At 38.4% G+C, this 17,092-nt stretch overlaps 1 protein-coding gene across 3 annotated transcripts in view; it reads right to left on the reverse strand.

The window, feature by feature from the left end:
- Positions 1-17,092, reverse strand: part of LOC118661996 (SPHK1 interactor, AKAP domain containing) — a 99,751-nt gene that overhangs the window by 48,094 nt on the left and 34,565 nt on the right. For all 3 annotated transcript variants that reach the window (XM_036320585.1, XM_036320586.1, XM_036320584.1), the window contains one exon: positions 10,779-10,892. In XM_036320585.1, coding sequence (XP_036176478.1) covers positions 10,779-10,892 — 114 coding nt within the window. The remainder of the gene's footprint in view (positions 1-10,778; positions 10,893-17,092) is intronic.

Consider the following 17,092-nt stretch of genomic DNA (forward strand, 5'->3'; position numbering starts at 1 on the left):
CATATGAAAGTGTATTTGGGGGGATGGTGAAAGTAGGCTAAGAGAAAATTTAGTCTTTACATTATTTTTTTACAACTTAATTGACCCTACTCCTTTCTCTGTCATTTTCATATAAAATCCTTATTCCTTCCATAAACTGATTTTATGATAATAATTTAACATATGGTATATATTGTTGTGTATGTGTATGCACAAATAACTATGTATCTACATATAGATTGGGAATTTGGACATTGCTTTATAACTACCGTTCTTTATATTTGACTTTTCTTATTCAACATTACAGTTTGGAAATTCCTCCAAGTGTAGTGATACAGCCCCATCATCGTCTTTACAACGACTGCCTCCCATCTCGTGGCTGGAGGTGGTGTAATTTATCCAACCAGTTTATTAATGGGCATCACTTTGCTTCCAGGATTTTTGATTTGTTTGTTTCTGTTGAAGAATGCCATGTATAGATTCTTATTTTCAGTTACTTTTATGGATTCACTTTCAAAAGTGGGATTCCAGGGTTGAAGGGCATAGTAATTTCAATTTTAACAAATGCTTTGGTTTCCTCTCTACACAGATTTGAATGATTTAAATACCCACCAGCAATATGTGCGAGCATCCTTTCCCTTACATCCATATCAGTAATATTAATGATCTAATTAATGTACTGATTAACAGGCAGAAGGGGCTAACCCATGGCATAAATAAACAGAAGCCTGATGCTCCTAAGACCTCCACATGGAATGTATTCCCCAGATTTTCAGCTGTGCAACAATGCTCTCCAAATTAAATCAGCATGCCAACAATCACATAATTTCTGGGCTCTGTGAACCATGGGGACGGGTCCATACCTCAGCCCTTCTGTGAGTGGGTTTGATAAATTCTACTTTAGCAGTTACTCTTAGCATCATCTAACATTTTTTTAAGATAATAAAGTTAGTGACTTTGGGTCTGAAGTTAGCAGTGATGCATGCCATGAGATAGACTGAGGAACCATTCCCAATGACCTGTGGTTAATTTAAGAGAGAACTTCTCTATGAATTATTAATGACAATGTTAAGAAATTTTTAAAAACAATCAAAGCAGCTTCAAAGTTTAGCTTGCAAAAATCACCATGCAGGTGGACATGGATAAACTTCTGGAGATTGAATTCAAGGTCAAATGGACTCCTATTCCCTATAACCTTAAGTCAAGCAATTGTCAGCACAAAGGCAGGTTGCATTTTTTGATAATTTGAAAAGGGGTGTTAATAATGCAAAAGTTTCTATAAATATATGCCATGATTCAAAAGTGTATTTAAATACAAAATTATTCTATAATGGAGTTAACTGATATAATTTCAAATACATCATCTGTGCTCTATATTAATGCCCCTGAGAAAACTAATCTTGAATTATTTGACATCTTTTCAGAAGCCCCCGCCCCCATAGTATAGGACTTTGCCTTTTATTTGGGTCTGCTTGCCTTTTTTCTTTTTCTCCTTTTACCTTTCTTCTCTTCTTTTCTTCCTTTTCACCTTCCTTCTTTCTCTTTCTCTTCTTCTCAACATATATTCCTGCCAATCCAGTTTCTATTCAGCATACAATAACCAATTTATCAAAGAAAAATGAGGTCATTCTATTCCAAAGCCAAGAAAAACTTGACTTTAAGAGGTCATAAACTATGTCTATTTTAGTTGCCATTATAGTAAAAAGACTATTAAGGTAAAAAAAGAACATAATTATGGAAGAAAATTCAAATTACAGAATATCATCACAAAATTGGAACTCAATATGAAGGGGTTTTTATAATGCCTACATTTTTTTTCTTTTGTGCCACAAATGCAGTGATCTTTCAGTACATGGTCTCTGGATTTACACAGATGTGTCTGTTTTTCCAAATTAATCAGACTTAGAGCTCAGATGTGCACCTTGTCCCTGTCAACTTACTTCCTGAAATCAAAGGCCCAGAAATAACAGAATGTATCCTCTAATCACACTCTCTTTGAATTACCAAGGACTTGCTTTTCTTTTCTATAGAACTGACCAAAGTTGATTCTCTTTCTGACTTGCAAACCACACATCAGATATTTCTCAACCACCATGACCATGGCTTTTGTGATTTCTGGAAGATTGTGATTAACAGACTACAGTAAAATGGGATGGCAAATTAGGGTTTACAGGACTAAAAATACTAGTAGTAATCACAGCTTGGAGAACAAAAGCTGGATTTAAGCAGGAAGCAATACTGTTCTAAAAGATGCCAGATTTTTAGAGGAAAAAGAAAAGGCAGTATACCTGTCTAATTCTCAGATGGAAGTCAGGGGAAAATGCTATGAAACATGTAATTTCTTAGAACACGTGGAGTAGTTAAATTAGAAGAAGCTAAGAGGTAAAGCAGAAAAAAGATGAAACAAGAATGAGAGAGTTTGTGGAAAATTGTTGTGGAAATGAATTGTCCATTCATTTCACATTTTCATATATTCATACATGAATATTGTTTATTATAAATTAGTCAAGTTTTCTTGGGTTTTATTTTCAAACAAATGATGTGATGACAATTTTTATGCACCAGAGGAAGCCATTATTTCTGTAACATCTTAAATGTCTTGTAGAGCTTCATTTTAGGCAATCCTCTAAAATGTTCACTGTTGATTAACTTTGAAAAGTGCTTTCATAAACTGAAAAACAAAACAGACTTTTCCTAAGCATGGTAAGCCTCCCTTCAGTTTCCAGGCACATGAACAGGGCTCGAGTCCATTTTTTGGCTTTTATTTTTTCAAAGAACTTCTTTTTAGATAAAGGGAGCTCTGCCTATATGAAGAGTGAGAATGGATTATGACGAACTGAGAAAAAAGGGCATCTTTGAAGACACATTTAGTGAAGGAAGAAAAATAGTCAATGAAACTGAGCTGTCATAAGAATAGCTTGAAGCTTGTGGCATTGATTGATGAATTCCCTTCACGGTTACTAAGGTAAACCCAAAATACAACCCTGGTTCTTTTACTTCTTCGGTAATTCAGACAATGTGTTTCACAGACCAAACATTAGAACAATAGCAGACTGCTGAGCAACACAACACCTTGTTGAAGGTCAGTGTAAAAAAAATAAAGGCCCCAACATTATGCTGTTCTCACTAATTAGGCAAAATATCACTTTCTTCCAACACTGCACTGTCAACAAGAATATATAAGTGTTTGAAAAGAGTCTTAACATTGGAAGGAACTTTTGAGTTTACAGAGACCAAGCCACTGAGGAATATGTCACGATAAATGACTAACCTTGATTTTAATATAAGTTATTTTAGCTTGCACCTACCTTATTTGACTTATCCATGCTATCAGACAAAAATTGCAGTAACCAGAGAATCTTCTTTGGTACAGATATATCTATTGATGAATTTACAGTTGATAACACATGAAAATTATGGTGGTTTCAAGATTACATGACTACATTCTCTTGTAGGCTGATAATGTGATTGTGTGAGAACAAATGAGTGACATAAATAGACGACTGAGTCTGCTATGCAATTAGAAAATGACTGAGTTTTAGCTATTTCTCATTTATCATCCTCTGTCTGACCTCTTTTAATGTCTACATAGCTTCCAGCTAACAACTATGTTGCAACTCAGTTCACTTAATCAAAGGAAATATTTTGCAAAGAATTTATTTTGTGGGCTTATTTTCAAATACATTCCTGAAAAAAAAATTAAAAATCAATGCTGTTTAATAAGTTTTCAAGGCTGCTCTGGACATGAATGACACCTGTTACATGTTTTGGAATAAAATGAACAAAAGCATCTTCTGAAGTTGGACCTCATGTATTACAAGCAACTCCATTTTTTTCCCTAGGGAAAATATTGGCTCTCTCAACAAAATATTCACTTTTCAACTTTATACAAAAATGAGGTGCTCTTCCTCAGGGGTATTAGGAGTTTTAACTTCATGACAGAATGCCAACTCTACCTGTCAAAAAGGCTGAACGCTAAAGGGTATTAAGCTACCTTTCATGGGAGATAAACTTCCTGACTCTCCAGTTACAAACCTAGCCTGGGTCACAAACTCAAGGTACCAGAGTGAAATGGCCTGGAAAGAAGAAACTCTAGAGAGTTCCAGGTTTGGGACGAAGGTGAGGAGCTCTAGTGAAACTAGCAAAGCTGGCAAAAACTATAAACGCAAATATTTTAATTCTCTAGAAAGTGTCTAGAAAGTGAAAATATACAGAATATGAAGAAGCATTTTCCAGGAAAATCTACTGAAACTCAGAATGGAGTCTGTGGTATTTATAGCACACCTCACTTCCTCTTTTCCACTGCCTCCACTCCCCCCAGCTCAACTGGAGAGAAACTCCATTTGGACTCCCCTGCCTGCAGCTCACAGACAAAGGTTACTGATCTCACTTAGAGTCAGAGGCTGCCAGCATTTCTCATCCCCTCCAACTCCAAATTGAAGAGGCTGAATTCCTGGAGAGGGAGGCCAGGAAGTCGAGGGCTTCTTTCCTCCATGGAGGCCCTATTCAGATGCTACCCCAGATGTGACAGACCAAGAATCCATGAACACTCTCATTTCCACTTACTTACAGAGCAGATGCTACTCCCTGGGAGGACAGCCAAGAAAACCAGAGGCTACTCACTACCCAGTGCGTAGGGCTCAGAAAGTCTGCCCAGGAGGAGAGGCTCTCTATGAGAGAAGAGCTCAGAAACTCTCCCCAAAGGACTGAGATTATTTGAAACAGAGTTTAGGGACGTTCAAGCCTAAGGGCACTCCTAGAAACAAGAGCTCCTCTTAAGTAAGAGCAGTAAGCTGAAACACAGACCAGCTCATGTAGCGAGAGGACAAGAAGGCACAGCTAAGAAGGGCCTTCAATGGGTCAGAACAAAATCCAAAACTGGTTTTAAAAAAGACACCTGCCTAAATGTCATGGGAGCAGAGTACCGAGCTTTGTTAAAGGCAAGAGAGCAACCAGCTAGTCAACAGTGGAGTCACATAGGCAGGGCTGTAAGACCCAATGAAGCGAAAGAAAGACCAGGGAATGACACAAAGAGAGCCTTGCCAAGACCAGTGTCTTCCTCAGTGACTGTGCACAGGCCTAAGGCTGGCATCGCTGAGGAGTGGTGAAAGGCTTAACCTGTGAGGGGGAAATAGGCTTCACTAAAACAAGCTGGCCAGTTTAAAAAAAAAAATTAAAATATCAAACAAAGTAAGCTAAGGGGAAGGGGAACTAGTTTCCAGAGTTGCTACATTATCTAAATGTCCAGTTTTTTGAGCTTCTAAGATGACGAGAATACTTGTTCTTTTTTTTCATGCAGTTCAGAGATTCTGGAAGAGTAGTCCGCATAGTATAAGACCCCGTCAATGCCAGCTGGATGAGTAAATGCAGGCATTGCCACTGGAGATGATCAAGAGCTATGTTACTTTGGCTCAATGGTACAGACATATCATATCTTAATAACATGTATACCTATTGATGTGATAACAAGATATTTATAACAAATAACCTCACAGTAATTAATTTAAAAAATTTAAAATGTGACAGTAATTTAAATATGAACATGTGACAATCTTAAATTCACTAAAAACAACCGAAAAGCTAAATACCTTAAAACTTTTCAATAATACCAAATTAGGGTTTTCAGCATGGATTAGTAATACAAATCTTTTATGCTTCAAATAAAAATAATTCTACAATGTAGAAATTGTATCTTTTATTGCATTTTAATAAAATTATTATATTGAGGGAAGGGCTTACTGGGATACTGAAAAAGTGCTGTATTCAATGAACTAGAAGCTGATGAATTTGGGCTTTAGAGCTGGCCTTGCTACTAATTTACTCTGTAGCCTTGAGCAAGCCTTCCCTGCATTGTTATTTTGTTTTCTCACCTGAAAAGTGAGTGAAATGGGCAATATATCTTCTTGGGTTTATTCCAGCTCTTGGCTTCGGTAATTGCACGAATAGAAGTTCAGTGAGCTTGGCAGAAAAAGAGAACACTAGTGCATTCTGTTTGTTTAGCATATGGCATAAATGCTCACCAAGTGATATTTGACTTTGGTGCTACCACTAGGTTCTGGCAAATGACTGGAGCATGGGTGCTGCTGGCATCTGTGGAGCAGAGGCCAGGGATGCCGCTAAATATCCTTCAATGCATAGGACAGCCCTTCAACAAAGAATCATCTGGCCTAATACAACATAGTGTCCACGGCTGAGATACCCTGCTTTAGAAGAATCCATCCTGGGTGTCTAGTTAAACTACCCGAGCCACTGCTGACTTAGGCTGTCTGATTAATGATTATATTAAAACTAGAGGCTGAAATTTGTGCAAGAGTAGGCCTTCCTTCCCCCTGCTGCTGGCACCGGCTTCCCTCTGGCATCCAGGACCCAGGCTTCCCTTGCAGCCCTGGCTTCATCCAGAATGATGGAAGAACATCCGGTCTAATTAGCATATCATGCTTTTATTATTATAGATAATGATAAGGCATCATTTAGCAAGGGGAAAACTTCCTGCACCCATTTCAGCCATTCAGGTGCTTCTGGCAAGTACATTGAATGCTTCCAGGTTCTGCAATTACATTAATTCCATCATTACAGATGCTATGGACCAGCTGATGGGCTGAGTACTATCTGGAATAGTAAGTGAGGGTTGTCTCTGCTCTCAGAAAGAGTGTACTATCCAAGCATGAAAAGCAAAAATTCTGCTTTTAGCACTATCTCATTTCCTAAGAAACTTCTAGGGTGAGCATGTCTCACTGTTACAAAAGAAAGAAATAATACTCTTAACTAAAAAACAGACTTCCACAGTGGTCATTAGCCAGGTCCATTTTTAAATTTCTTCTTCTTCTTTATTTATTTACTAGAGGCATGGTACACAAAATTCATGCACTTGGGGGGGGGGGCGGAATCCCTCAGCCTGGCCTGCACCCTCTCACAGTCTGGGAGCCCTGGAGGGATATCTGACTGCCAGGTTAGGCCCGATCTCCATGGGGAGTGGGTCTAAGCTGGCAGTGGGACATCCTTAGCGCTGCTGTGGAGGCAGGACAGGCTACTGCCACCACCCCTGTGCTTGCCAGCCATGAGCCCGGCTTCTGGCTGAGCAGCGCTTCCCCCATGGGAGTGCACTGACCACCAGGGGCAGCTCCTGTGTTGAGCATCTTTCCCCTGGTGGTCAGTGCGCATCATAGGGACCAGTCATTCTGCCATCAGACTGAAACCGGCTCTCTGACATCTCCCGAGGGGTCCCAGATTGTGAGAGGGTGCAGGCCAGACCAAGGGACCTGACTGGTGTATGATCGAGGCCAGAGAGGGACACGGGAGGTTGGCCAGCTGGGGAGGCGCCGTGGGAGGTCTCTAGGGCATGTCTGGCCCATCTCGCTCAGTCCTGATTGGCCGGACCCCAGCAGCAACCTAACCTACCAGTTGGAGAATCTGCCCCCTGGTGGTCAGTGCACATCATAGCGAGCGGTTGAGTGACCTTAGCATATCATTAGTATATTATGCTTTGATTGGTTGAATGTCCGACTGGACACTTAGCATATTAGGCTTTTATTATATAGGATGCTTCAACCTGAGACTCTACGTTGTGAAAAAAAAAATGCTATCACTTTTAACTAGTTTTCCTGGGAGTTTGAGAGAACTGATTAAGAAAGACATGTTAATACAAACAAATAATTCTACTAAAAAGAAATCAAAATTATGTAGCCAAATTCCTTAAAGCTTCAAGGTATTTTAATGAGAAACTTTGTTTATTGTTGGTTTTTCTTGACAGACTTTCCACTCAGAGGAAAATTACAATAATAGCAGGAATTGTATGAAATTTGAAACTCAAAGCTAGTCTGAGCTATTTAATAATGCATTCTGTCAAAATAAATTTTAAAACAGTTGAGAAATGGTATGAACACCCAGGTTTAAAAGTACACTCAGATCTATTCATCTGACTATATTTATAGTGGCAAAAATCTCAAGACCCATAAATACTTCATTACGTATTTGACTCAGGCTTACGTGCTTAAATAATAAGCTCTTACTTTGGGGGTTGGGGGGCTGGGTCATGGAGATTACTGGATGAACACTTATCAGAGTACCCACATTTCCTTTAAAAAAATAATCAGGTTAAAATAATATCCAGAAGGCTAGCATACAATTTTTTTTTCAGAATGGCAAATCAGAAAGAATATAAAATTATATAGCTTTATAGGAGAATGCTACGTAGTTAAAAGATAAGCACAGTTTTCATATTTGCTACCTTTTGAAAAACTGTTAAGTGTGACTTTCAGGGGGCTCCTGACTTCCTGGCAGATAGTCTTCATTTGGCATACTTGTCATATTCTGACTGCTTCAAACTGCTCTTCACTAAGACTTCTCATTTCTGCTGGGAAATGAATGCAGCTCCCTATCAAAATAATGACTAAAAATCATTGTTTGATGTGTCAGAAAAAACAGCCATACTGAGCCCCACACGCAACACCCTGAAAGCTTTCCAAGCCTGAGATTGTCCATCAATAACATTCTTAAGTGGCATGTTGAACTCAGAAACCTTGATTCACTGACGTACTTAGTTCTAAGACACAGCAAATTCATAAACTGTACTTGTAGTTCAGTAGAATGAGTACCAAGTCAATCAAAATTAAATATGAAAAACTTGGCCACTAATGTGGATCAGGAAGAAATGAGTGAAAGAAGCAATGGTTCATGTACAACAGAGTGCCCCAGAGTTGTGAACAGAATACAAAGCAATAAAATATGGGACAACACTGCTACAGGTTCCTCAGTTTCTGCTGTGATTATTTGTAAGTAGGTTTAGATTTGGGATGATTTTATGAAACTAAGTTTTTAAAAGTTAAACTTTAATAATGATGATATTATTGTAAAATAAAGTTCTTTTTTGGGAGAATTTTTTGAAAAGGAATTAAGTACCTTCCCCTTGACTCTTTGGACTACTCCTGTGTGGCTATTTTGATCAAGTTTTCTTACACCCTGTCCTGGTCCGCCATCTTTATAGTTCACCTCTATTTCTCCTTTGATAATAACTGCCCCTTAGCAACGCCCAACTACAGACTCTGTTTCTTCTTCCCATCCTAGAAATCTGGTCCAAATGAGAAAAAGAGAAAGGAATTATAAGTTAAGAAACTGACCATGGGATACTTTTTCAGAGATCAGAGCTAATTGGTCAAAAGGATCCTGAAATTTAGGTTTAGAATCATGGACAATTTTTAACATTCGTGTCAGTTTTATTGATTGTGAACTATTGTGGGGAAACAAATCTTCTACTATGCCTTTCATGTGTGCTTAGATGTTTCCCCTTTTGGAAAGAATAGGAAGAACCACAAAGACAGGATGAATCAGCTCAACCTCACTGAGTCATCTGACACTAGAAAGGGCCAAAGAATTAAGAAAGGAAGTCAGATAGTTTTAAGTCCAAATCTGAGTCCATTGGGATAGGTGGAGGAGAGTTTTCTTTCACCTAGGAGGGTTCGATGGTCATCTTAAATTTGGCTATAAATTTAGCATTTCTAATTGTAGATCAGAAATCCAGATTCCAAAAATGTAAAGTGTAGAGAAGACCTCTTTGCCCTCCGCTAGACAGACTTTTGTGCCCCAACTTCAAATGGGACACTTCTTAATACAGGAGCTGCTTGGATGACAACTTTGACCAAAGTATAGCTGACATTGTTCACGCTCCATTTCTCTGCATTTACAATTTACAACTGTGTAATTAGAGATCAGTATCGGCTAATGCCCGAATTTTCCAACTCATCTCAGAACTGAATTTGCAGCGAAGGTATCACTATTAATTACTTTCCACCTAATCCTTTTTGTTTACCCCAAAGATTTTTAGCCATCAACTAGTATTCTTGACAAGGGATCAAATCCCCAAAGTAGCAGATTCAAATCATTTGCCCAAACCAAGAGATCAAATTAAGTCTGTTGAATGGACTCCGCTTTCCTTGTGCTGTGAGGCTCTGCATTGTGAAATGTTTTATATCCTCTATCTGCCAGTTCATCTGGTTCTGCTCATTATATATAAAAACTTCTCCATCCCATTTTCAGCTTTTTTTTTTCTTTCAGCAGAAGTGCTGGCATGCATCTTACCTCCAGGAATAGCTCAGAGCTAATGCTCTCAACTTAGTCATGAGAATTACATTGCTCTCCTTTTGGAAAATGCTCTCCCCCGATCTCTGTAATCATGACCCTATAAGATCCAGGCGGTTTCAATTCAAATGAAACATAGAGCCTTGTAGGACATAGAGGAAGGAGCATATTACACAACAACCATAGGTACTCACATTCTAAGCTGTAAGAATATCTCTTCCCTTGAAAAGGAAGGTTTCGTATATAAAGCTTAACTCCAGTATATTAAAACTCATGCCTGTACACTTCTTGGGTTGAAAAGGTTTTCAAACAATGACTGTAACTTATAAAAATGGTACAGAAATGTTACACAATTTTCATGATGGGAAATAACCCACTAGCAGGAGTTATACAATATATTGAAAAGAATCCTAGAGAGCTCCTGCATGGCCTGTTATTTCTTATCATACAATTCTGCTTCTGAATCTTTTTCTCTGTCAGTTTTGAAATATAAACATGGTTTTTCCTTTCTTGGTCACTGATCAGATTAATTAACCTGTTGAAATGAGCAGAACTGGAATAGAGAAGTGAGCTCTGTGCATTTTATTAACAGTCCATATTAACCAGGACGGATTTTCCAGAGGAGACCTCATCTTTAATGAATTAGGAAACTCCTATTCTGAGCATGAGTCCCTGAGCTGAATTCCCCGCTTTCTCGGACCATATCCCAGGTTGTATCTACTTACGGAAGCGCAAGCTGTGTCTTCGGACTTGTCTTCCACGAACCCAATCTGGCAGGGTGTCCTCTGATTCTGCAACCAGTAGTCTGTAGACTCGAGCAGGCTATTGCTGCAAAGCACCTGAGGGAACCGAGAAGCCTTCTCAGTGCTATTTGGCAAGGCGTTCTGTAAACAAGCAGCTCTTTTCTGAGAAAACTTGATGTTTCCTTTTCCTCAGAGTCTCTGGATGTTAGAAAAATAAACTTGCAGGAAAATAGTACCTCTAGACTGTGTAAAATACCCAAGCAGGAATTGATGTTAGAGGAACACGTTGATGTTAATACTGATGCTTCCTCTCTCATCAAATCCAGCATCTGAAAACGACGATGCATGTGTGACTTGTGCATAATTTGCAGTCAGATGCTTATTGTGGGGAATGGTGCAATGGGCAATGGAGATCAAACTTTGTTTTAGTGTAAGTGTTCTTTCACTAAATATTTTCAATTTAAAAAAAATGGAATGTTTTTCCTTTCGGTGCAAAGTTGCTACTGAAATGATCATTCTTCAGTTCTTCAGCTTTGCTAACTTATCTGTGAAATAGGGCACCATCCGTCTAGAACACCTATGGTACTATTTTAAGTTTAAAAATGATCAGGAATGAGTACAGTGCTCACAGCTATCATTTTCCCATTTAGAAATAGTATGCTAATGCAACGCACACTTGAATACATGATTTAACAAAACCAAATATGCTTTACAAATACCTTATTCCTGGGCTTGGATTAAAGCAAGGAATAAAAATTGTATTTCTTAGCCAAAACATTTTGAAGACGCAATCTCATAAATAATCATTAGATTCAATTTCTTCCATGTCTAAATACTACCTAAATATTTTATAAGATGTTCTCATCTTGTGTAAGATTTCCGATGGTCTCCTGGGACCTTTTATTTTATTAGGATACATGTCTGCTAATATTTGACTAATACCTTTACTTCAGCAATATAACAGATTTAGTTTGGTTAATGCCAGAAAAATAGAATGACACTTCAATTACATTTCATTTGTGCAACAAAGGGTTGTCATTCTGTAAAGATAAAAATACACTAATTTTTGTCTCTGAAGAGGGAGCGAACCAAATATATATCTGACACATTTTCTATAACATGTTTTGTTTTAGCCAAGTGATGTTATTACCTTTAAATCTTTCCCCACTCAATGTTTATTATTACCTAGAGATGACAAATTTTCATCGTTCTTTTCCAGAACAGTGTAGAGAGACACGTGGTGGATGAGCAGGTAGTTGAAAGATGAACGTGGGTTGTCACTACAGACTGAAGCTGCACTAGAACTCAGCTCGCCTACAGGTTTTACCTCAGTTGTGATTCTCAAAGTGTGAGCTTGGACCTGCGCGGGCCCCTGAGATCTTTCAGAGGCTCCAGTGGTGAAACAATTTTATACTAATAGGAAGGTGTTATTTTCCCTTTCCCTTTCGTGGTCTCCTGAGTACTCGGTGGGGCTTTTCAGATTCCACATGGCCTGTGATAGTGCAACAGAAGGAATGCAGAAGCAAACCTCCTCAACTCTTCTCACTAACATGTTTTCTTTTGGAAAACAAACATATTACAAGAAATGTGTGTTCACATGTGATGTGCTTATTTAGTATTCTATTACCATTATTTTTTAAGTAAATAAGTTGTTTTTTTAAGTGGTATTATTATTTAAAGTTGAATAAGTAAACATAAGCAATCTTTTAGCTTTAATTTATACTATATAATACAGAAGTATCAATTAATATACCCCTATAAACAAAAGTTTCGTGATATCCCCAATACATTTTTTTAGAGTGCAAAGATATTTTGATTCCAAAAAAAAAAATTGAGAACTATTGCCCTAGGTCAGTGGTCGGCAAACTGCGGCCCCTTGAGTGTGGCTCTTCCACAAAATACCACGTGCGGGCGCACACGTACAGTGCGATTGAAACTTTGTGGCCACACTCAAGGGGCCAAAGAGCCGCATGTGGCTCGTGAGCTGCAGTTTGCCGATCACTGTCCTAGGTTAATTTGTTTAAAGTAAGAAATAGGCTCTCAGTTCCCCTCCCCACTACCGTCCCCTTTTATTTCCAGCATAGAGTAGAGTTGAAGAGCATGAGCATAGGTGGGCTAACTGGGTTGAAAACCTAACATGCTCATGTGTAGCAGGATTAACTGGGGCAGCTGATGTAAATTCTGAGTTTCAGTTTCCACATCTGGAACAGAGCTAATAATGCACCCCCCCCACCCCCCCACCCAGGTGGGATCACTGGGGTGCTCAGTGAGTTGATAAGTCATGCAGACAGCAGGTTATCCTCTCAATACATGGTTTTCATTGTTACTATTTGAGACAGACTACAAAGGAAAATTGAAAGTTGGATGCCTTCACCTGAAATTAGTGGATTAAAAGCATTTCAGATGTGTGAAGACAATTTCTTTTAACAAATATTCTCATCAAAAGTGTCATTTTAGTTCTGCATTTTGTAGTATCAATAATTTTTACTATTTTATTTGCATGTTTAGAATGTGCTGAGAAATTGGCTAAATGTTCCTATACATACTAGCTTTAAATTTAATCCTCATTGCAATGCTATAAGGGAGAAATTATTGTAAAGGTTAGACTCTTCACAGAGATGATTCCTTTGAATATGATCTTGAGGCTCAGAGATATTGGAGTTCCTGCCAAGTGCTCAGAGCCCAATTTTGGGTCTGGTTTTGAAGACACCAAGATGTGTGAGTGAAGTCATGTAACAATGCTGCCTCCCATAACCCATACCAATGGGTCTAACTTGGGATGTGTTTCTAATAAGTTATGTGCATCTAATTTTCATAAATATAAGCACATTTTCCTATGGACTTCCATTTTAAAGTTAGTTTTAATTAATGAAATGCTGAAGTGACATTTTTCCTTAAGAAGGAGAAACTTTCAGTGATGTAAATTGTAATTGAATTCATCCACTTGGCAAGTATTTCACTTTCGCAAAGGAAAGCATGCCTTTGCATCTGTTTCTGTTAACAGTAACCCAAACTCATGCCATTATGTTTCTGCTCCTCACCTTGTTTTGAGCTTTAGAATTTGGAACAGCCATCAATAATAAAAAAAAAAAAGCCTTCACAGCATCATGGGAACATTAGAGATTTAAAATGGAGGCATCAAATGAATATGCTAATTAATAGTACTTTATAATGCAGTTTAGTAAGTCCTCTGCCTAGAATCACTTCTTAGCTCACTCCTCAAAATTTAAGCTCTGGGCTTCTTTTTAAAAAATATTATTGGTTTTAGAAAAAGATGACAGGGTGGGGGGGGGAGAGATTTGTTGTTTCACTTATTTATGCATTTATTGGTTGTCTCTCGTATGTGCCCTGATCAGGGATGGAACCTGCAACCTTGGCATATCCAGACAACACTCTTACCATCTGAGCCAGGGCCTGGACTGCTTCTATATTCTAATCTCTTCAGGGCATCATAGTTGCAACTGTCAGTTATCAGAGCATACACATTATTCTTGTCCTAGGTTAGCCTTAGGAGAAGGACAGAGTTCAGAGGCAACACGCTTGGGTCTTTCAGAAAAGTGCTGAGCTGGATCAGCATATTTTCCTTGTGAAACACAGAGAGGCAGAAAAGAAGGCACCAAAAAGCATCAGCCTGTGAGGTGCCCCAAGATGTGAAAGAAACAGTCTCAAGACATGACTGAGATAATTAATGGCTACCTGTTGGATTTCTTCTGGGAAATAAGCACAGAAAGAGTAATCTGTCGAATCTTCTATTTTAAGGTATTTGTTGTACCTATCTTTAAAATAAATAACTATGTAAAGACCTGTCTCACCCTATCCTAGGAGTGAGGAAAAAGTCAACAGCCTATGGACCTGCTTACTCAGTGGAAAGTGCTAGAAAGACTTTGCATTGGAGGTTCTATGTCCCGGGTACTGGCTGTCTTCTCTAAGGTGAACCTGTGCTTTAAAGGAAGCCCACATGGCAGAGCAAGGAAGTGGAATCGGAAATGAAACTAAATCTTTCAACACTTAAGAGATATTTTGAAGAGAGCATCTTTGTTCGGTGAGAGTACTCATTCACCATGTAACCTTAAATTTTAAAGTTTATTCATCATAACTTAAAACAGAGTGTACCTGATCGTATTAATAATTTAAATGTTTTCTCATACATTTTATAAATATTTAGAGATTGTCATTTAAAACTTTTATTCTTGCCCTAGCCGGTTTGGCTCAGTGGATAGAGCACCGGCCTGTGAATCAAAGGGTCCTGGGCTCAATTCTGGTCAAGGGCACATTAAAAAAAAAGACAATTAGATCTTCAAAATAAATTAATTTAAAAAAATTTATTCTGTAATTATTTATCAAATAATAGTAGATTTATTGAGAACTCTCTGGGATAATTCAGACTTACAAAGTGGAATTTAAAGGCTAATATACTTAATTTGTTTGAACACAGTGGTTGGCTCATAGCAAGAGCCCAATAAACATTGGCTAATGTAGAAATGATTATTCCCTGTGCCCAGGCTTAGAAGGGTAAATCATTTGTCCAGTTAGTGGGTAACTAGGATTTGAGTCAGGTTCTCTGGCCCCAAAGCCCTCATTAGGCAGTGCTCCATTGCAATTGATAAAATTATATAATTTCTCATTCTTGGGTTTTACCAAATCCCAGTCTATGCATTTATCCTCCTCTCTTTCAGGGCCTTGGTCTGGTGGTTGGGAGTGTTGAATTCCAATCCCGATTCTACTGTCTGTGAAGTAAACTTGCCCCCTAGCTCCCAGCCTCAGTTTGCCCTTTGTGAAGAATTAAATCAAGTCATCTAAAGGTCCCTTCTACACATAACATCCAGTAATTCACCTCTTCTTCCTCCATTCACTCCCCCTTCCTCCCTTTTCCCAAGCACATCAAGAGGCAAATAAGCAAAGGGAATAAAAATGCAGGCTTCAATAAACCACTTAGCATCATATGTAAAGCAATTATAACCTGTGAAAAACGTCTGGCTTAACGGTTAGACAAACGATTTAAAAAATAAAAATGCTTGAAGGAAGAATGTGTGCTTGAGAATTTAATGATTTTGAAGCTTTATGAATATAATCTCCCCACTGAGAGAGTCGCTTTCTGAAGGGGAAAGAATAAAACTCAGCAGGCTCTCAATGGCTCATTTATTTATCTGCTATTTTTAGTTGCAGGTTCAGTTATTTCAGATGAAGAGCTAATAGTGAACGTGCTGTGCATTCACAAGTTTGAAATAATAATGGCACATTTGCTCTTAAAATTTCATGAATGTCCTAAATGATAAAGAAAAAATCCTTCTGCTCTATTTTACACTTTTCTTTTTTATAGAGAGAACCAAGTTGCAGGAGTTTAGTATTGATGTGGAAAAGGGTGGGTGAGATAGACTTACAGGAGCCTGGACACTGCCCTACACATTGCTGAGAACAATGCCTTAAATTTTTTTTAAAGTAATTGAGATTGGAGAAGACAGTAACTTATGGTTAGGCACAGAAGTTTGGAGGCAGAACTGAAATTCTATTCCATCTCATCACTTCCTGGGTGAGCTTGAGCAAGTCATTTAACTTCAGTGGGAGTTAGTTTCTGTATCTATTACAGAGGTACAATTAAAGCAACTCTACAAAATTGTTCCAAGGCTCAGATAACAAAATATTTGTAAAGGGCTAACTCCTAACAGAGCAGGCAATTGATACATGATAGCTGTTATGTGAGAATGCTGTACAATTTATACAATACAATTTCCATCTTAACATTTTATTGATCTTGGCACAACAGTGGACAAATTCTCCTTGTTTATTATTATTATTTTAATTAAAAACTTTATTTTTATTGATTTCAGAGAGGAAGGGAGAGGGAGAGAGAGAGAGAGAAACATCAATGATGAGAGAGAATCATTGATCAGCTGCCTCCTGCATGCCCCCTTCTGGGGGTTGAGCCCGAAATCAGGGCATGTACCCTGACCGGGAATCACACCCTGACCTACCGGTTCATAGGTTAATGCTCAACCACCAAGCCACATCAGCCGGGCTTCTTGTTTATTATTTGTGATGCTCCACTCTTATGTTCCTCCTCCTGCTTCTCTAATCTCCTCCTTAAGTCAATATTCGGTCAACAAAAGTTTGTTGTGCTCTTTGATGTTTGACACTGAGAATATTAAGATGAACAGAAATGACGGCTGTCCTTTTGGGAATTAATCTCTAGTAGGGAGAACAAGCAGTCACAGGACTGTGATAAAGTAAGCAGGTGCTTTGATCAATGGCAACCCAGGTCAGATATCACCCAGAATGGAGTGGCCAGTTCCTCCTGC

Source organism: Myotis myotis, unplaced genomic scaffold (assembly GCF_014108235.1).
Source record: "Myotis myotis isolate mMyoMyo1 unplaced genomic scaffold, mMyoMyo1.p scaffold_m19_p_8, whole genome shotgun sequence".
NCBI lineage: Eukaryota > Metazoa > Chordata > Mammalia > Chiroptera > Vespertilionidae > Myotis > Myotis myotis.